General features: G+C 39.3%; 2 protein-coding genes across 2 annotated transcripts in view; one reads left to right on the top strand and one right to left on the bottom strand.

Moving 5' to 3' along the window:
• The window catches only part of LOC118281103 (protein suppressor of hairy wing-like), a 196,883-nt gene extending 182,449 nt beyond the window's left edge, over positions 1 to 14,434 (top strand). Inside the window, exon 6 of the transcript XR_007706270.1 lies at positions 14,249 to 14,434. The gene's annotated coding sequence lies outside the window, so the exon portion shown is untranslated. The remainder of the gene's footprint in view (positions 1 to 14,248) is intronic.
• LOC118281261 (cytotoxic granule associated RNA binding protein TIA1) overlaps positions 1 to 22,013 on the bottom strand; it is an 88,863-nt gene that overhangs the window by 18,006 nt on the left and 48,844 nt on the right. The window contains exon 3 of the mRNA XM_050700577.1: positions 13,586 to 13,645. Within this exon, the coding sequence (XP_050556534.1) occupies positions 13,586 to 13,645 (60 nt within the window). The remainder of the gene's footprint in view (positions 1 to 13,585; positions 13,646 to 22,013) is intronic.

Here is a 22,013-nt window from a genome sequence, read left to right on the forward strand (position 1 = left end):
TCACTTATAACATGACGTCTGAAATTCCTTTAGTGTTCCGTGTGTCCACGGGCGTCACCGATTGCTTACCATTAGGTGATCCGTCTACTAGTTTGCTCCACAAAAAAAAACAATCTCAAAATACCCAAACACTCATCAAAACAACGCATTTCCCTACAAAATACGTATCCATTCTTTGTCTACATAACAACAAACAATTCTTTCAGTCTGAAAACCAAACTTTCAATACATGTTTCAAGCATTGTGCTATTCCAATCTTTTAACTGAAATAACTGAAAATTTCATCGTCATTATTGCATTGTATGAAATGGGTCAGACATACAAGTAGGTACATTATACAACTGTTTTTCAAAAACTATACAGACGTGGCAATCACATTAACTTTATGTGTGTTCGTTTTTCTGTCTTTCTATATATTCATTTTTACGTTTAATTTGACAAAAGGTTAGATAGAAGTGCATATATTTAACGTATTCAAGTGTGGGAGAGTCATGCTTCGGCACGAATGGGCCGGCTCGACCGGGGTGATACCACGGCCGAGCAGAAAACCGATATGTGTTTCATATTGCTTGCGTTTTGTTTCTTTCTGTGAGTGAGGTTATTGGAAGCCCAATTACCCCCTCCCTAATCTTCCCAATCCCTTAAATTCCTAACCGGCAACGCACTTGTAACACCTCTGGTGTTTCGGGTGCTCATGGGCTTACCATCAGGTGATCCGTCTGCTCATTTATCATTAAAAAGCCCATAGACATCATATTGTTTTCTTTTTAAATTTGTAAAACCACATAACGGTCATTTCTTAAAATCTGACTTTGACAATTGCAGGTATTACGACTCGAATAAAACGACCCAATAATGCTTTACCCAACACCCAAAAATGATCTCCCTATTTCACCAAAAAGGCATTGAAGTTTTAAATCATACATACATACTTCTGCACAGTGGGCCTGCGTGCTTCTACACTGGAAATAAAAAACTAGTCGCCGACCCAAATAATATATCATTGTAATGTGTATTACACACGCGAACACTGGGTCGATTGTAGGAAAATTAAAAAGCGCTAATTAATTAGTTTTTAGCTTGCTAACTAAGGCTGAATACATCTGTCATTGTAAGTCTTTTTGCGTCGTAAAAGCTGACTAAGGGACTACATAATTACCTTTAAAATTGCGATAATGACTCGGTCAAAAATAAATTATTACAACTTTTCAATACAATAAAATATTCAAAAATAATCTCATTCATAAACTTGATGAACTACTTAATTTTAGTTATTTTCTAGCTAAATTTCTAGAAATAAGTCTGCTATTTTACGTCAAAAACTTATGACGTCATAATAGAGTATTTCATACAAAGTTCATAGAAAATATCGTTTTTAACGTTTCGAAAAAAGTATTGAATTTGACTAGTAGGAAACATGCCTTGCTAACTAAGCCTGAATATAACTGTCACTGTACCTAGTCTTTTTGCATCGTAAAAGCCGACTAAGGGACTACACAATAGGCATGTTTCCTACTAGTCAAATTCAATACTTTTTTCGAAACGTCAAAAATGATATTTTCTATGAACTTTGTATGAAATACTCTATTATGACGTCATTAATTTTTGACGTCAAATAGCAGACTTGTTTCTAGAAATTTAGCTAGGTAGAAAAAAACGAAAATTAAGTAGTTCATCAAATTTATGAATGAGAGAGTGATTATTTTTGACTTTCTTTATTGTATTGAAAAGTTGTAATAATTTATTTTTGACCCAGTCGTCATCCAAATTACCTTTCAAATTGTAACTAAGGAATAGTTTAAGTCATCGTTGAATGTCTGAGTACGGCAGTTACTCATTTTTAAGTTGTATTTAAATAGCATACCATCAGGTGATACGTCTGCGCGTTTACTGGCTTATACCATAAAGAAATACACTTGACTGAGACCGGGCAGCAGCGCTCTCTGATAAACCTAAACGTCTTATACTGCGATCTTAATTTGTCTGCTAAGAGTGAAGATAATGGAAAACCCTCTTTTACAGAGAACGCTTACAGTCCAGTATACAGCTGATCTATCTATATCTATATTACATCAACAGCCTATAAGTGTCCACTGCTGACCAAAGGCCTCTCCTTATACGGAGAATGTTTGAGCATTCACCACCACGCATCACCACGCTTGCTCAATGCGGGTTGGCGATTTCAAACTTATAATTAGAAATTAGAAGTCCAGGTTTCCTCACAATGTTCTACTTTAACGCTTGTCAATGGTGTCCAAATGATCTTAGAAAGTACATGTCACATTGGTACTTGGGAGAGGCAAGAGAGAGTGTCAGACTCTTACTGACTAAAAACGCCTACGTTCCTACTCCTGCTTTTTGAACCGGAGCCCCGGTAACCCACTATGCAGTCCGCAGCAATGCTATACACCACACACACAGGAAATTAACATTGAAACCAAAAAACGATACTTTGCCTAACCCACAAACTCCGTGACCCCTTTCTCTAAACCAATGGGTCAGTTATACCAAAATTGAGTAATAAAAGGCCAAAATCAAAAACGACCCTTTAATTTTATACAAAAACACAGAATCAAATCATAACTCCCAATGCTTGTATCTTGGAAAATTGTGGGCGAAAACATAATTATATGCAAACATTGAATGAAAAATTCGGTAGAAAAAACAATTGGTAAGGAATAAAGAGTTTGTTATAACAGGAGAAATGAAATCGGTTGTGTTGCGAGTCGGATTTGCTCGTGAAGGGTTCTGTAACATTCGTTTAAATCAGATTTGCTGTATGGGAGCCCCATTAAGTATGTTTTAAGTTTAGACTGCACGGTTTGCGCTGTGGCTGGGTTAAAGGCTGCCGCGTAACGTGCAACGGGTTAAATTCCCGCACGGAGCAACTCTTGGTGTGATCCACAAATTGTCATTTCGGGGCTGGATGTCATGTGTATATGAACTTGTATGTTTGTAAACGCACACACGACACAGGAGAAAATCCTAGTGTAGGGCAATGTTTTTTTAAAAAGAAAGAAAGAAAAGTATTTTGTTGATGTAGCGCCACTAAAAGCATGATCTGTTTAAATTTCAAATATCTAGCAATCACAGTTTATGAGAAACTGCTTCTTTTTTGACGGGAGAAAATCATCCAATCACATCCAATGCCTTCTCCCGTCTTTTGCGAGGCGAGTAGGAGTGTCGGAGTCATACTGACTAAAAACCACTTCGTCCGCAGCTCCAGATATAAGATACGGCTGATGACAGACGGACAGACGGACAGACAGCGAAGTCTAATGCACGTTTTCACCAAACTATATTAAGTTTTATGGAGCCCCTAATCTAAGGTAGGTTCGTTCGCTCGCTTTACGATATTTTAGTTTCTCCCACCCTAAAAGTGATACACACACTCAGAAACATTTAATGATTAGTAATAGTAAACTATTCCTTATTAAAGATTTTGTTCCGAAAACAATTGCTAAAGACTGGGTTAAGTAACCATGAAATGAATCTGAGTACAGCGGTAAGTAAGGGGTTATTTATGCGCTAAATAATTCTTAGATAATAGATAGCTTGAGGCTCGTTGGTCAAAACAGCCATTTGTAATCCATTGAAAATTGAATAGCGGAACCCTAAAAAACAGCGAAAAAAAAAACATTTTTTTTTCTACCGAATCATATAATTTGGGCTCACTAGGGAAATTTCACAGTACGATTGTCAATTCGTCGAAACATATCTACATGAATGTAATATTTATTTTGTGTACATTTTATATTTATTTTGGCTGAGATTTTCTCCGTTCAGCCCACTGGGTACACTGTTTACTTAAATCGAATTAAAAAGTTTTTTTCTTTTCTTTTTGGAGTTATAACATGTTTTATTTGAATATGTTTTTGTTGTTTTGGTATAGGTCGGTAAATGAGTAGATGGATTAACTGATGGTAAGCAATCGCCGCCGCCCATGGACACTTGAAACACCAGAAGAGTTAGAAAAGCGTTATCGACCTATTAGGAATTTGGAGATTGAGGATTCTTTTTATGGTATAAGCCGGTAAACGAGCAGACGGATCGGACCTGATGGTAAGCAATCGCCTCCGCCAATTTACACCCGATACACCCAAATCGTTAGAAGTGCGTTGGCCTTTTGGGGGTTAGGAATTTAAGGGTTATTGGGGAATCGGGGATTAGGAAGATTGGTAAGGGCGTAATTGGGCCTCCGGTAACCTCACTCACACAACGAAACACAACGCAAGCGTTGTTTCACGTCAATATTTCTACTCGGCCGTGGTATCACTCCGGTCGAGCCGGCCCATTCGTGCCGAAGCATGGCTCTCCCACGTGCAAAATTAACAGCAGTTTGTCATTCAAGCCCCATAGCTGTGCTATATAAAAAACTTTTTACGACTGTTGATTCGTTACCATGGTAACCGCTGCTCACCAATCCCTTGGGAGCCATGGGATGCTGAAATACTGTCTTTAAGATACGGGGTTCTTACCCCCTTGGTGGCACAAGTAATATTTTTTTTTTAGTTTAAGTCTTTGACTGCCAATAGAAAACTGTTGAAGGCAAATCCTCCGCTAACGTCGGTCACCGGTGACCACCACGGCGTTCGATGTGTTAAAAAAACCTTACCCCACACTAGGATTTTCTCCTGTGTCGTGGGTGCGTTTACAAACATACAAGTTTACATACACATGACACACAGACCCGAAACAACAATTTGTGGATAAATTACTAAGCTATGTAGCTGTGCGAGAAAGATGCGCAGCTCGAGTATGCCATGTTTTGATAGTGGGAAAGCTATTCAACGCACGCATATTTCCATATAAAAAACATGGCTTAGCTAAGTCCATAAGACGGGATATTTACTTATGACCAAGTGATACAAGTGACAGTGGTAGCGGTGTCAACAAAAAACGTACAGTAGTAGAAAGAGGGTAGACCGATTTGTCTGCTCTTAAACATCCACCCGCATATACTCAAGTTCATCCGTGATCATGGCGCTTGCAACAGTGCCGAAATATCGGAAACTCATTGACATAAATAAACATGGTAAATATTCCGTCTTAAGTTCTAATATTAGTGTTAGCTGAGTCCGTTTCCACCAGTGCTAAGCTATGTTTACCAATGAATATGATTGGTGGAAGCCAAACGCATACACAGCAACGTAGCATAGCACATCTCTGGTGGAAAAGCACCTTGAATATACCCAAACCATCTTAATATACATACATATATAACGTTTCTACGTATGTATATGAAATTGAATTATGTCTCGCCCGAGGGTAGAAGCCGACCAATCAATAATACCCACTACAGCTCTTGGGAATACATTCAATTTCAAAATATATGCATAAACTGATATTTAGATATGTATGGAGATAGTATATAAGGTGTTCTAAATGTATCTGCCACGGCTTTAATGGGAGGTAGTGTTGTGTTTGAAGATTACAATAGTGAAAAACTTACCCCGGACCAGTTAATTCAATTTGAGAACATAAAGAAGTTAAATAAACATTGACTACTACTCTACTCTGCATAAGGTGGTTCACAAATGTACATGCGTCGCTTCGTCAATGAAAACAAATGAATTCAATAGTTTTAATTAAAAGAGGCAGTGAAAGAGGCTCTCTTTCATAACAAAATCATAATATATAGATTTTTATGTATAAAAAATTACTCTCATAACAAATTTATATATTTTCTTGTAAGAAAAAAGAATTACTCATAATCAATAATTTATATTCACTATTGTAATGTTCAAACACAACACTACCTCCCATTAAAGCCGTGGCAGATACTTTTAGAATCACTCCGGGCGCCGGGGATCGCGTGACGATCTCCGGCCACCGTAAGCACGGGTCTGCGGACGGCGAGCAAGGGTAGCTCATCGCTCGACCAGACCACCACAGATGGGGCCCAGAAGGGCTGATGCCCGTTCTGAAGCTGCGGGCAACGTAATAGGTTACCGGGGCTTCGGCTCGAACATCAGGGAGTAGGAACTGGGTGGTGTTTAGTCACTAAGAATCTGCTGACACTCTTTCTCGCCTCGCCTAGCGCAAGAAAAGTCATTGGATGATTTTCCCCCCTTAAAAAAAGCGGGTTACCGGGTCTCCGGCTCAAAGATTAGGGTGTAGGAACGCAGTGGTGTTTAGTCAGTAAGTAACAGACTGACACTCCCTCTCGCCTCGCCTAAGGCAGAAGAAGTCATTGGATGATATCTCCCTCTCAAATAATACAAATTCACGCAGGTAAAACCACGTGTAAAAGCAAACATATTGTGTATATTATGACAAAGTTTACTGTAAACCTAATTCGTATTCATATATACATGAGTAGCTTGTTTTCTATACACTGGAACAACTCACGCTTGACCGATCTGTTTGTTTACCAGCTGGTGTGAGTTTTGAACTCATAACCAATATATTATGTAGAGTGGAGGACTAAGGGGAAGGCCTTTGTTCAGCAGTGGACGTCTCTCGGCTGATGATGATGATGATGAAGAAATAGGTTTTAAAATATGGAACGTTTATTTTTTTTTAATCTCAATTTTTATTAGGGCTTTTTTCCTAATAGGAACATGACAACCCCATCATATGATATAAAATTAAATAATATAATGATGTAGGTACACAGAAAGCAGCTAAACCAGGTTTAGCTTGCCCTTAAACTTAAAAAAGAAATGGTTAAATGAAACAGAGATCTAGCCTCAGGTGATCACCAGGCGGCGGCCAATTTAATGGCGAGAGCGGTTGCGACAGTTGTTGCAAGGATCCGGCAATTCGGACTCGAGGTGGCGCTCCACAAGTCCGAGGCCATGTGCTTTCATGGCCGCGGGAACGCGCCACCTCCGGATGGGTCCCAAATAACGGCAGGAGGGGTTACCATCGGCGTCGAGACGACGATGAAGTATCTAGGACTCGTCCTCGACAGTCGATGGAACTTCGTGGAGCATTTTCGACGTTTGGCTCCTAAGTTGGAACGGACGGGGGCTGCACTTAAGCGGCTCCTGCCCAACCTCGGGGGCCAAATGCCTCCTGCCGGAGGTTGTACGCGGGGATCGTGCGGTCCATAGCCCTCTACGGAGCCCCTGTGTGGGCGCCGAACCTGATGCGGCGGCCAGCTCGGGCGCTGCTCACGTCCCAGAGGGTCATGGCCATTCGAGTGATCCGCGGATATCGCACGATCTCCGGAGAGGCGGCTAACCTCCTTGCCGGACTCCCGCCGTGGGATTTGGAGGCGAAGGTGCTCGCGCGCGTCTTTAGTTTGCGCGCCGACGCGCGTCGCCGGGGCGAAACTCCACTGCCGCGCCAGATTAATGCGTGGCGGGATGAGCTCCGACGCGATCTCATGGCGGAATGGCAACAGCGACTGTCGCAACCGAGGGCTGGGCTCGCTGTCATTGCTCTTTGAGGAGTGGCTTGAGAGGCGCCACGGCGTCCTCAACTACCGCCTGACGCAGGTGCTTACCGGACATGGAAGCTTCGGTAGGTTCCTGTTTCTGATTGGGCGGGAGGAAACGCCCGGGTGTCATCACTGCGAAGACCGCCCGGAGGACACGGTGGAACATACGCTTGCGGTCTGCCCTGCGTGGGCTGAGCACCGCCGTATCCTCAGGGATGTGGTCGGCGACGGCGCCCTCTCGCGTCCGGCACTGATACAAGCCATGGTGCGGAGCGAGAGGGACTGGGATGCCGTCTCCTCCTTCTGCGAAGCAGTCATGCTAGCTAAGGAGGAGGCGGGGCGCGTGAGAGAACGAACCTCTTTACGCCCCAGCCGTCGCGAGAGACACTCCGGGCGTCGGGGATCGCGCGACGATCTCCGGCCACCGTAAGTGCGGGTCTGCGGACGACGAGCAAGGGTAGCTCGCCGCCCGACCAGAACCAGACCCGTGCGTGCGGCGCGTCGCGTTCTGCGCGCGCCTCAAAGAGCCATCAGACCACCACAGATGGGGCCCAGTAGGGCTGATGCCTAATCCGGAGCTGCGGACAACCTAGCGGGTTTACCGGCTCGACGGGCAGGAGTAGGAACGGGGTGGTTTTTAGTCAGTAAGAGTCTGACACTCCCTCTCGCCTCGCCCAAGGCGGGAGAAGTCATTGGATGATTTTCCACCCTAAAAAAAAAAAAAAAAAAGCCTCAGGCGATAATGGAGATGCCAAAATGCTATCAAAAAACTAATATTAAAATTAACTGAACCAAAAATCTGACTTCCCTAATGTTTAATTTTACAAAGGCTTGCTTGCATTTAGTGTGGGAGAGCCATGCTTCGGCACGAATAGGCCGGCTCGACCGGATTGATACCACGGCCGAGCAGAAAACCGACGTGAAATAACGCTTGCGTTGTGTGAGTGAGGTTACCGGAGGCCCAATGTCCCCAATCCCCGATTCCCCAACAACAATTAAATTCCTAACCCCCAAAAGGCCGGCAACGTACTTGTAACGCCTCTGGTGTTTCAAGTGTCCATGGGCGGCAGCGATTGTTTAACATCAGGTGATCCGTCTGCTCGTTTACCGGCTTATAACATAAAAAAACTTCTAAAATCTTAAACTTGAATGTCCTATTGAAACTTTACTCCCGTCTGCAAAATATTTTTTTATCCAAGTCTGCCACCGGATTCAGTGAAAAATCTTTCTAAAACATTATTTACACTTTACAACACCCTAGCCGCCATTTTCCTTGGCGCCATAAACGCCAAGTTGTCAAACGAGTTCACCGTACACCGAGGATAGATGGCGCTTTTTACAAGTTTCGCCGATTTAGAAGTAAAAGTGTACCGTAAAACATGGCAACTTTACCATATTTTGGAACAAAAATCGAAATATATTTTTAACCATAAGACGCATAGAAACCAAAACTATATATTTAGAATTGTAGTCTATCTGGCTCACTTTACCGTAATCGTCATTATATACAAACGCTTACTTTAGCCGCAGTGAAGAAAAAACAACATGGGTAAAGATACCAAATTTTTGGCAACTTTACCTACGCGCCGTATTCATCGTGTATTGCATATTAAAGAGTTGTTGAGGTACAGAGGGCTTCGTCTAGGACCTCTTCGTATTATAATGCAAACAATATGAGGAAATCTATAAAGATAACGGCTACACAGACAGTCGGGAAAGTTGCCACGGGTTTCATCGTAATTTACATACAAATAATTTGTTACGCTCGGGGTTGTCAAAAAATGAGAATTATTTTTATGACATGTATATTTAAAAAAAAATTATAAACCTTAAACCTAAAGTAAAAAAAAGCATAAATATCTGACATAAATATTGTTCCCTTTTAAACTAAATTAAGTTCTAAAATTTTAAGTTTTTATGTTTAAAATTGTAAAAAAAGGCTACAAAATAATGTTTAATCTTTTGACTTTTTAATTTTTTGACTTCACTATCTCCATAGCTAATTTTAACATTACTTTCGTATACTTTTTATATTGTCTAACTCCGAGTTATCTGCGGTTTTGTTTCATGTGAGCCATTTTGGCTCTAAAACAAAAGGTATTATTAAATACATTATAACTTATCATCCAGGATATTCACTATTATGCTGGGAAATTTAGGTATTCGAAAATGGTTACATACACACAAACAAGAAAAAAACATTTATTGCCAACCCTAACTGTAGGTAAAGTTGCCACAAAGCAGGCCGTAGCAACTTTACCTAACCTGTGTTAACATTACCGAAGCGATTATTTATCAATAAATTAAAGAAAAAGCAATTGCTGACATTACAACAGTAATCCCAACTATATTATACATTCAAGATCAAAATTTCACTCACCTGTGACATATAATTAAGGCTCTGTGAGCACAATTTAGGAACTACTAACTTTTAGCACATTTTCACGCATACATTGTGACGGCCATTACTGGCATAATAGCAGTCTTGCGTCTACGCAAAATATAGTAAATATTTCCTTTTAAAGTCTAAAAAATACTACTATTACAAAACAGAATTCTAGTGGGTAGATTTTTAGATAAATGAGTTTATACTGAATACCTATAGTATGGTAAAGTTGCCAAGGGTCTGGTAAAGTTGCCATAGTTTACCGGTATATTTTGCTAACTTTTTATAATGGTTGTGTGTTAAGTTTTTTCTTTGCGTTAAAATATGATGTGAAGTTAACCTTTTTTGCTGTTTACCTGCAAGATTTCTTTTGAAACTCTTTATTTTTATGGTATAAGCCGGTACACGAGCAGACAGATCACTTGATGGTAAGCAATCGCCGCCATCCATGGGTACCCGAAATACCTAATTTGGAATTTAAGTGTTGTTCAGATTGGGAAGGTGGGTAATTGGGCGTCAGGTAACCTCACTCACAAAACGCAAGCGATGTTTCACGTCAGTTTTCTGTGAGGTCGTGGTATCATACCGGTCGAGCCGACACATAATGCACTTGTAACGCTTCTGGTGTTTCGAGTGTCCATGGGTGGCGGTGATTGCTTACCATCAGGTGATACGTCTGCTCGTTTACCGGCTTATACCCTAAACAAATATCTAATAGTCCACCCCAATCTTTGGATCCGAAACGATTGCACATCACTAGCTAATGTTTCGCTTCGTGTTTGCACAAAATATAACGTTTTTATATAAGATACTGAAGTTTTGAACATCGATCGGAATTTTTATTGCAGTTTGTCAGTAACTTGGGTTTTACAACTTAAAGTTAGTAACTTGATTGTTATATATACGTTTTGTTAAACGTTTAGGGAACAGAGAGTAAAGTTACCTAAGAAAAACTCCCGAAGATACCCGGGTATTTTTTTTTAAGTGTGGGAGAGCCATGCTTCGGCACGAATGGGCCGGCTCGACCGGAGTGATACCACGGCCTCACAGAAAACCGACGTGAAACAACGCTTGCGTTGTGTTTCGTTGTGTGAGTGAGGTTACTGGAGGCCAATCTTCCCAATCCCTGATTCCCCAACAACACTTAAATTCCTAACCCCCAAAAGGCCGGCAACGCACTTGTAACGCCTCTGGTGTTTCGGGTGTACATTTGCAGAGGCGATTGCTTACCAGTAAGCAAGCCGGTAAACGAGCTGACGGACCACCTGATAGTAAGCTGCAAGAGGGACGGAGCTATGTAGGTTGTATAGCTCCATCCCTCTTGCACTGCTCAATGATCGACCATTCTGACACAATTGTAATAACAGACTAACGCCCCTGGTCAAACTGAGAACCTCCTTTTTTTTGAAGTAGGTTAAGAATAAGAAAAAATTTTAGCGTCAAATAAAAAAGGATCTGTTAAAAGCAAGATTAAACTGTCATGATGAAAGTTTTCAAACTTTAATCTTTTTTTCTAGACTTTCTTTATCTTTATCTTTTATCTTTACGCTTGTCTACACGCGTTGACGAACTTTTTCTCAGAGTTTTATCCTTAGGGTGCTTTTCCCCGGAGCTGCGGACTACCTAGCGGGTTTACCGGGGCTCCGGCTCGAAAAGCAGGAGTAGGAACGGGGTGGTTTTTAGTCAGTAAGAGTCTGACACTCCCTCTCGCATCGCCCAAAGCGGGAGAAGACATTGGATGATTTTCCCCCCTTAAAAAAGGGTGCTTTTCCACCAGAGATGTGCAATGCTACATTGCTGTGGATGCGTTTGACTTTGACAATTTAATTTGACGTTTCAAAAGTGGCTAGTTTAGGATTAATTGAAATAAATGCTTTGACCGGCAGATTTAGACCTGCCTTGCACTTTCACAAATAATTCAAGACCAACATTTGTCAAATCGGTCCCACCGTTCTCGAGTTTTAGCGAGACTAACGAACAACAATAGATTTTTATATATAGAGAATACTTAATAAATAGCCCGTAGCTAATGTCAGATGTTACAGTTCTGACATAATATTATTATAGATCTGACAAGCAACAGATACAATGTTTGTTATCTGAAGTGTAGCCTGAGGGCTTATTATTAAGAGTTAGGAGAGACAGATTACAATATGGTTTGGTTTATTATAAAATAGTTAGTATTACAAAGGAAAAATATTTGATTAATACTATGTATTAATTATTATGTTATCGGCTTACTCACGTAATTGTTTGACGAGGAACTCGACTAGTTTCAAGCCATGCTAGAGGCTCATATTCATGAGCAGTATTCCGCGACACAAGACGCGGCGATTGTCTAGAGTAGCAGCGCGACAATCGCCTATGAGCCTCTAGCATGGCTTGAAACTAGTCGAGTTTCTCGTCAAACAGTTACGTGAGTAAGCCGATAACATAATAATTTATTTAGTATGTCTCACGAAAGTTACAATAAAATAATACTATGTATTGTTTATGAAGATGAAACAATAACGTACTGCCAATCAGATCAGAAATTTTTAATCAGTCACAGAATAGGGATATGAAAATTAAAAATCTATTTAGTCCGTCAGTTAGGTAATGAAAAAATATTTGACACGTATTTTTTTATTTTGTCATATAAGATAACAATACTTAGATGAAACGAATCAAAGTTTAGAAGTGGCGTCACGCGATATTTCAAATCGATATATCTTCGAAAGTATTTGTTTCCGAAAATAAAAAAAATACGTGTCTAATGTTTTAAAATAATCTACAAGACGGACATTGAAATAAAAATTAGTCATCTACCCTATTATTTAAAGCTAGCTGTAATTGCACGATGGTTCGGGTTCAAAGCCTACCAACGGCAAGTACCAATGTGACTTTTTCCGAGTTACACGTACTTTCTAAGATTATTTAGACACCACTGACAAACGGTGAAGGAAAACATCGTGAGGAAACCTGTTTGAAATCGCCAACCCGCATTGAGCAAGCGTGCTGATTAATGCTCAAACCTTCTCCGTGTGAGAAGAGGCCTTTGGTCAGCAATGGCCACTTAAATAGGCTATTGATGTGATGTGTTAAAAGAAAATACAATATTTAGTTTATTTTAAGAAACAATATCAAAATACAGACACACTAAATAAAAAATTATCTAAAGAGATTACAAAGGACACACACACACAAGGAAATTGTTTAAAAAAGAAGGATTTAAAGATAGGTTTAGAGAAAAAATCTTATATCAATTCGCATAATTACTTTTGTTATAATATAATTTAGTATAATTTTATAGCTTGCTTATTTTCTTAAAAGCATATTTATGTCTCATAATATGTGCGAATATCATAATTTTTGTGCGGTGGCTGCCTGACCGGCACGATCGGAATCGATTCCCGCATGGAGCAACTCTTTGTGTGATCCACAAATTGTTGTTTCAGGTCTGGGTGTCATGTGTATGTGAACTTGTATGTTTGTAAACGCACACACGACACAGGAAAAAAATCAACGATTAAAGAAAAGAAAAAAGACACACTACATACTAAATAGAAAATTAATAGAGATCAGAATAAAGGATACACAATTACACATGTAATATAGTTGTTTAAAAAAGAAGGATTTATAGGTGGAGATAGATTTACAGGAAAACTATATAATTATCAAAATCAATTCACATAATTACTTTTTTAAGAGAAAAAGAATGACAAGACTAGTTAGTATAGGAGAGTAATAAAAATAGAGAATTATATGAATTCTCTCTCAATTAATAATAATACCGGATAGATAGATATAAATATAATAATTTAGTATAATACCTTGTACTGATAGGCCGTGTTGGCCCCAATTATGCCCTTGGCGACGCAAATCCTCCCATCCTAAGGAAAAATAACTCCAATATTATATCAGATGACAAAATTAACTAAAAATCACGGTTTATTCAGATACGTTTTTTTTTTTCATGAAACATTCGAGATTCTTCAGACCTATCACCTGATGGTAAGCAATTGCCGTCGCCCATGGACACTTGAAACACCAGAGGCATTACAAGTGCGTTGCCGGCTTTTTGGGGGTTAGGAATTTAAGGGTTGTTGTTCGGGAATCGGGGATTGGGAAGATTGGAAAGGGGGAAATTGGGCCTCCGATAACCTCACTCACACAACGAAACACAACGCAGACGTTGTTTCACGTCGGTTTTCTGCTCGGCCGTAGTATCACTCCCCTCCCCTCTTCCCAATCTTCTCAAACCGACCCCAGAACCCGATTCCAGAACAATCCTCTCCATTAAGTTACGTGAGTAAACCGTGATTTTTACTTAATTTAGTATGTCTCACTATAGTTCTTATAAAAAGATGACATACACACTTAAAAAAATGTTTTTGAATCGGGATTCGAACCCGGTGCTTTGGGGATAGACTCGTGAACTTATTACATGGGACACATAACATAAGTGGTGAAATATGGGTGTTGCATTGTATAAGGTGTTCTAAAAGTATCTGCCACGGCTTTAATGGGAGGTAGTGTTGTGTTTGAAGATTACAATAGTGAAGAAATTTCTTACCCCGGACCAGTTAATTCAATTTGAGAACATAAAGAAGTTAAATAAACATTGACTCTACTCTGCATAAAGTGGTTCACAAATATGCACGATGCGTCGCTTCGTCAATAAAAACTATTACCATCAATTTGAAGTTAAGGAGACAGTGAAAGAGATAGCTCTATCATAAAAAAACTCATACGTAGTTTTTTTTGTATGAAAAATAAATCCTCATAATCGTCAATAATTTATATTCACTATTGTAATGTTCAAACACAACACTACCTCCTATTAAAGCCGTGGCAGATAATTTTAGAACATCTTATATACAATGTAACATCCACTTTTCACCACTTATGTTACAAGTCCCATGTAATAGGGGTTGAATCTTACATGATAACTAATATTTATATTTTCTATCCATCAGCTAGAATATAAAAAATATATATTACATATATATATCGTCACGCCCTTTATCCCCGAAGGGGTAGGCAGAGGTGCACATTATGGCACGTAATACCACTGTACAATGTACACTCACTTTTTCACAATTTATGTTGTAAGTTGTAAAATTTTCTATATTAGCACTGAATCTGTAGTTTTCAGTGCTTGCTTATACATTGGTCTTATAACATAACTGGTGAAAAGTGGGTGTTACATTGTATAATGGGTGACTGGTAATTAGTGAACGATATTTAAACACGTGATTGTACTCATGATTACAAACAACTTTCCCAAAGTTTTTTTTTTGTATACCAAACAAAATTTTTAACGCGCGTGCTTTCGCATGATCAGCTGTTAGCAGCGAGGCGCCCGCGTTATCGGAAGACTAGTAACTTGGTAGGTATTTTGGGACTTTACGCGCGTCTTCTAATGAAATTTAGTTGTTTTGTTATTGTGATAAAAATAAAACTAATGAGTATACAAAAAAGTTTCTTCGGGAAAGTTGTTTGTAATCATGAGTACAATCACATGTTTAAATATCGTTCACTAATTACCAGTAACACCCACTTTTCACCAGTTATGTTATGAGTCCCATGTATAAGCAAGCACTGAAAACTACAGATTCAGTGCTAATATAGAACATTTTATACATTTTCGGGCCCGGGAATCGAACCCAAGACCAGAACAATTAATAAAATTACAGACATTACAGTTATTATTGAAAATTTTGAACCAATAAGAATCTCAGTAATACGTTGTCTTGCCTGGGAATCGAACCCGATACCTCATGCTTAGTATTCAAATTTGCGATCGAATTTCAACGGGACAACCTGAAATATATATTTTTTCATATTCTTAACTGATGGACTGAAAAAAAAAATCGTTATCATATTTTTTTAAAACTATTTTTTCTATACATACAATCTAACTACACATTTAACAATCATGCTAAGGGAAAAGGGATCCTATTTCAATTACATAAAGTAGATAATGTAATAACGTATTTCTTTCATTTATAAAATAAAAAAAAAAAAACAATATAATAGGTAGTAAGCGTCGATTTGAATTTGCATTTTATTTAGAGAGGTTTAGAGTTTCATTTTGTGTGTGGTAATAGGCACAATAATACTTTGTCTTTCTTCTTTTAATAGCGTTAGAAAGAGACAGGTTGTGTTTAAGGTAAAATTAAAACTAAAGTGGGGTTTTTAATAGGTACTTTATAGCAAGTCGAAATCAATTGTCATCAAGAGACTCTCTTGTTTTGAGAGAAGAAAGTCTTTTCCTGCCTTGGGTAAGGCGACAGATGTAAAAAAACCAATCAATTTTTATTTAAATCGATTATTTTTTCCTATTATCGATTTTTACCATCGATTTGTATATTGATATACTGGCTACCTCCGCGCGGTTTCACCCGCTCTGCTTGGCTCCTATTGGTCATAGCGTGATGTACCCAATTATATACCCTACCCAATACAAAGAATTAGTCAAATCGGACCAGTAGTTCCGGAGATTAGCGCGTTCAAACAAACAAACAAACTCTTTAGCTTTATAATATTAAGTTTAGATGATTATGTGGAGAACGGCTATTGTTCCTAAGTTCTGCACAGTGCCATCTATTGGATACCGGCTGTAGATATCAGAAATGATGGCAGGAGGATTTGCTTTAAACAGATTTTTGTTAGCAGTCAAAATCTTACATAGATTATTTTCCGGATATAACATCCGTAGGGAGAGGGAGTGTCAGACTCTTACTGACTTACAGCGGGAGTAGGAACGGGGTCAGTTAGTCAGTAAGAGTCTGACACTCCCTCTCGCCTCGCCTAAGATGGGAGAGGAGAATCATCCAATCGATGATTTTCCTCAATAAAAAGACTCTTACTGACTAAAAACTATGCCGTTCTTACTCCTGCATAGAGCCGGAGCCTCGGTAAACCCACTAGGTAGTCCACAGCTCGGGATCAGGCGTCATCCCTACTGGGCCTCATTTGCGAAAAGCACCCTAACTGCCAGCCCATCTCAGAAATCGCACCAAATAATCAAAAAAACCTATCTATTGATTAATCTACATACATACATACATATCGTCACGCCTTTAGTCCCCGAAGGGGTAGGCAGAGGTGCACATTACGGCACTTAATGTCACTGTACAATGTACTGTACACCCACTTTTCACAATTTATTTTGTAAGTCCTATGTAACAGGTGGTGAGCCTGTTGCTATATACCGGGCACGTTTCCACATTCCGTGCTACTACTGAGAAAATTTTCGACAAGCCAAAAAATGCCTAGCAATTCTTTTGCCCGACCAGGGAATCGAACCCGAAACCCCTTGCCCGGCAGTCGCTCGGCCAACGAGGCAGTCAGCATTGATTATCTACATACAAAAACATTCCACTTTTATCCCTAAACACTTTAAAAAACAACATTCCCATAGCGAAATCCCACCAGCACCATACACACTTGTTTCAAAGACAAAACGCGGTACTTTTGAACGGAGGCCAACAAAAAATGGCATGACATTGTAGGGCACAGTTCCTTTTGAAAAAGAAAAAAGATTCCGCTCACACATTAAGAAAACAATGTCTTTAGTAAAAGGAAAAGATACAAGCGGCTTGCGTACGCTTCGCTGGGTAGCGTGTGGTGCGAGATGGGAGCGGGTAGCGAGTTGAATTTTTGGCCTTTTTTTTCAATTGATTTAAAAAAGAGTGGTTTTTAGTTTGACCTGTATGTACGTATGTAAGCGTGGGAGAGCCATTCCACGGTTTCTAGATAACATAACAAACGATACGGGAAGGGTTTTTTCATGGAACGAAGTTATGAATTTTTCCATTTTATTTTTCATGCGAATTAAGATTAGGTAGACAGGTACTAGGTGATCAGATTTACTGAAGAAATGTTTCGTAATTAGCGAATGATCCCTGTAGTGTTGTACACGACACCACGTATTTGATACCATTTTTTTTTAAAGTATTTTTAGCTGAAATTTCGTTTAGAGATTCTATTCAACCTGTATTCTTCAGTGCTTCTTGATGTATATGGGTATTTTGTTAAACACTGTATATGAAATAAATGCTTTGACTTTACAATTACCACTGAAAATCGCTTTCAGCTTACATCTTGTTAAAACAATTTCAGTTTGAAAATATTCTTACACAAACGTAGGATTTAATTGAAATGTTTTTCAGGCCGGCCCACTGAATATCTGTAGAGGCTCAGCTGAAACTTTTAATATGTTGCTTCGGGGACAAAACGCTATTAAATACAATACAAACGTTTGCCCGTGACTTCTTCCTTATTTACGTAATAAAAGGAAATATTGTTCGATTGTTTGCTACTCTTTTTCTCAGTCCGCGGGTGTCGTATACCCAACTAAGATTTTCTATTCAAGATCTTTATTTTAATGTAACATGCGGTAAACGAGCAGTCGTATCACTTGATGCCGCCCATGGACATTTGAAACACCAGATGCATTAAAAGTGCGTTGCCTTTTGGAGATCAGGAATTTAAGGGTTGTTGGGGAATCTAGGATTGGGATAAGGGGTAATTGGGCCTCTGGCGAGTTTGATTCTCAGGTCGGACAAAGTATTACTGCGCGTTTTTCCATACCCGTGTCGGACAAAGTATTATAGGGCTTTTGTTGGTTCGAAAAATTCTCAGTAGTAGCACGGAGTCTGGAATTGTGCCCAGTATATGGCAATAGACTCACCACCAATTACATGGGACTTATAACACAAATGGTGAAAAGTGGGTGTACATTGTATAGCAGCATTACGTGCCGTAATGTGCACCTCTGCCTACTCCTTCGGGGATACAACGCGTGATTCAATATCCATACTAAAACAATTGAATCCCGGAGCAATCGATAGCAATGATACTAGGGTGGCGCTACAATCCCGGGATACGCTAGAGGGGAGCCGATAAAAGGGATTTGCTATATCCCGGGATCTGTAATAAGCTAAGATAATGTATTGTTTTTTTGTTTTTAATAAAGAAGATGCTTGCTTTGAGTGGTTGGGTGCGTGATTGTTTTAGTTTTGGGGTTTCGGATTCGATTTCTGGGACGGGAAAAATAGATTTTTTTTTGCTTTTGCTAATTTGTCGATTTTTTATAGTATATGGTATGATAGTAAGCAATCGCTGCCACCCATGGACACTTGAAACACTAAAGGCGTGTGCGTACAAATGCGTTTCCGGCCTTTTAGGGATTAAGAATTTAAGGTAACCTTACTCACACAACGACACAGAACCTAAGCGTGGTTTCACGTCGGTTTTCTGCTCGGCCGTGGTATCACTCCGGTCGAGCCGGCCCAGCAGTGTCGAAGCATGGTTCCCTCACACTCAAAGTTTACAAAAAACAACGTACGTGAGCTGGTGAAAAGTGGGTGTAACATTAGAGACTTTTGAGAGAAACGCTCAAAATAGCCTAAAAAATCACATCACATCACATCAACAGCCTATAAGTGGCCACTGCGTACCAAAGCCCTCTTCACACGGGGAACGTTTGAGCATTAATCACCACGCTTGCTCAATGCGGGTTGGTGATTTCAAACTTATAACTTCCTCACGATGTTTCCCTTCACCGTTTGTCAGTGGTGTCTAAATAATCTTATTTAGACACCACACATTACTCGGAAAAAGTCACATTGGTACTTCGGGTTTCCTTTTTAAACCTCTGGGTCACTAAAAAATAGTACGTTCCAATAATTTTTGCAAGGGAAATAGGTTGTCTGTTCTAAAATTACATCGACATGCATCCTTCGCTCCAGATAACCGCTATATCTACCTACACCCAAAACTTAATTCACCGTAAAGGTATCTACAGTTGCTAACCGAACAAAATCCATTTAAATATCAACCTTATTTTCAAAGGAATAGAGACGAAATCTCATAACCACCGACACCCCTAGTAAACTTCGTTATCGCACCTTCATGGGAATATAGAGTTTAATAACTAAGGAATAAGGTACAAAATCCCGTGTTGATAGACCGAGATGTACAGGATGAATTTTTTATTACTCAACTTGCGAGTCTTACCCGACTTTGGAAAAGGGAGGTAATGTAATTTGCTTTGCAATAGTTTATGTATGATGTTTAATGATTTAGTATGGGTTTATTAGTAGGGCAATTTTCGGCTTAATTTGGCTGTTTGAAACAATGCCTGTTTGAGAGTTTGGAATTTTGTACGCAATATTACGAGGCTTTGCGTTTCGCGGAGGGGTAAGCAGAGAGAAATTTGCAATACTAAAAATGTTTGGCTATTATGTTATTAGTTTATTTTTTTGTAATTGGTGAAAACCTAATATGACTGGGTCAATCTCCAAAACGGGCATATTCGTGTGATCGCTCTGGCGCTTTTCAGATATAGATATTTAATGGTAATTATGTATCTTATTGAAAATAACAATATTCAAATAGTTTTTTTTTTCAATGAGAGCAAGGGTTATACATGGGACTTATAACACAAATGGTGAAAAGTGTGCGTACATTGTACAGTGACATTACGTGCCGTAATGTGCACCTCTGCCTACCCCTTCGGCGATAAAAGGCGTGCCCTTCCATATAATAATATATGAACAAATATCCATACAATATAAACCTACATTAAACGAACCAAAATCAACTAAAACCCAAAAAACAGTTTCCTACAAAATCCACAATAATCCGACGTCAATATTACGCACCACCCTGTATATATGTAAATTACAACATCAACTCGCGTCGGTTCGTTAAGCCATCCTTTTACAACCACCCTGTATAAGTGACGGGAGCACCCTGTATACTGTTAATATCTCTTTCGGCTCGGAAATATGAAAAGATAATAGTTTTTTATGAACAATACGCCTTTTTTTTTAGTATATTGGAAGCGTGGAAGTATTTTTTTAAGCTTATCATATACCACCAAAGTCAAAGTCAAAGTTAAAGTCAATATTATTTATTTAAAATAGACCAAGAAGGCACTTTTGAACGTCAAAGCAAATATTAAAAATATCAATCTATCCGTCAGTCCTCTAGTGAAGCCATTTTTTTATGGTATAATCCGGTAAACGAGCAGACGGATCACCTGATGGTAAGCAATCGCTGTCGCCCATGGACACCCGAAACACACTTTTTTTTGTAAGGACGGAAAATCATCCAATGATTTCTCCCGCCTTGGATGAGGCAAAAGGGAGTAAATAGATTTTTAATTTTCATAGCCCGTCATCAGCCCTATTGCTCTACTCTGATGCGAACCCAAAACCTACTCCTATTTTAATTAAGTGTGGGAGAGCCATGTTTCGGCACGAATGGGCCGGCTCGACCGGAGTGATACCACGAGGCCGAGCAGTACATTGACGTGATACAACGCTTGTGTTGTGTTTCGTTGTGTGAAAAAGGTTATACCAATCTCCGATTCCCCAATAACCCTTAAATTCTTAACCCCGGCAACAGACTTGTAAGGGTGATTGCTTACCATCAGGTAATCCGTCTGTTCGTTTACCAGCTTTTATCATAAAAGAATATTACTTATATATTATACTTGCTTTGACGTTCAAAAGTGCCTTCCTGGTCTATTTGAAATAAATAATGTTGACTTTGACTTTAATTTTGATTTTGACTTTGACTTTAGTGGTAAACGATGACGTGGCCTACGACGGATAACGCCCACATAAATTCTTTGCCGGAGTCTGTGTTTCCTGATGGGTATAACCTGGGTGTCTTCAAAGCCCGAGTGAATAGGTTGCTTATGGGCAGACGTGCTCCATCGTAGGCCGCATCATCATTTACCATCAGGCGAGATAGCGGCCAAACGTCGGCCCATCAAACATATAAAAAACAACCCGTTCACTCAATACTTGAAGATACTCAAGTTTTATTTTTTAGTAAACATAGACAAATTTTTGTACATATCTGCTCACCCCTTCGGGGAATAAAACCGTGGTGTTATATATCTGTCTACTAAGCGAGTTAAACGGGCTTTATAATTAAGTCATATTATACTTTAATGACGGCATCATAACGTACAATTTCGAGTGTATGAGACCATGATTACAGTAATTTGGCTGAAGAAATTTATTTTATGAAATATGAATTTGAATTAGCTCTCCGTAATTATTAAGCGTTTTATTTTTTACTAGTATTCTGCCGGCGGTTTTGTCTGCGTTTCTTTGGGATATGTTTTTTTATAACGTCACGACTTTAATCCCCTAAGGGGTAGGCAGAGGTGCACATTATGTCACATAATGCCAATGTACACCCACATTTTACAATTTATGTTGTAAGTCCCAT

The sequence above is a fragment of the Spodoptera frugiperda genome, chromosome 19, assembly GCF_023101765.2.
Source record: "Spodoptera frugiperda isolate SF20-4 chromosome 19, AGI-APGP_CSIRO_Sfru_2.0, whole genome shotgun sequence".
Taxonomy (NCBI): Eukaryota; Metazoa; Arthropoda; class Insecta; order Lepidoptera; family Noctuidae; genus Spodoptera; species Spodoptera frugiperda.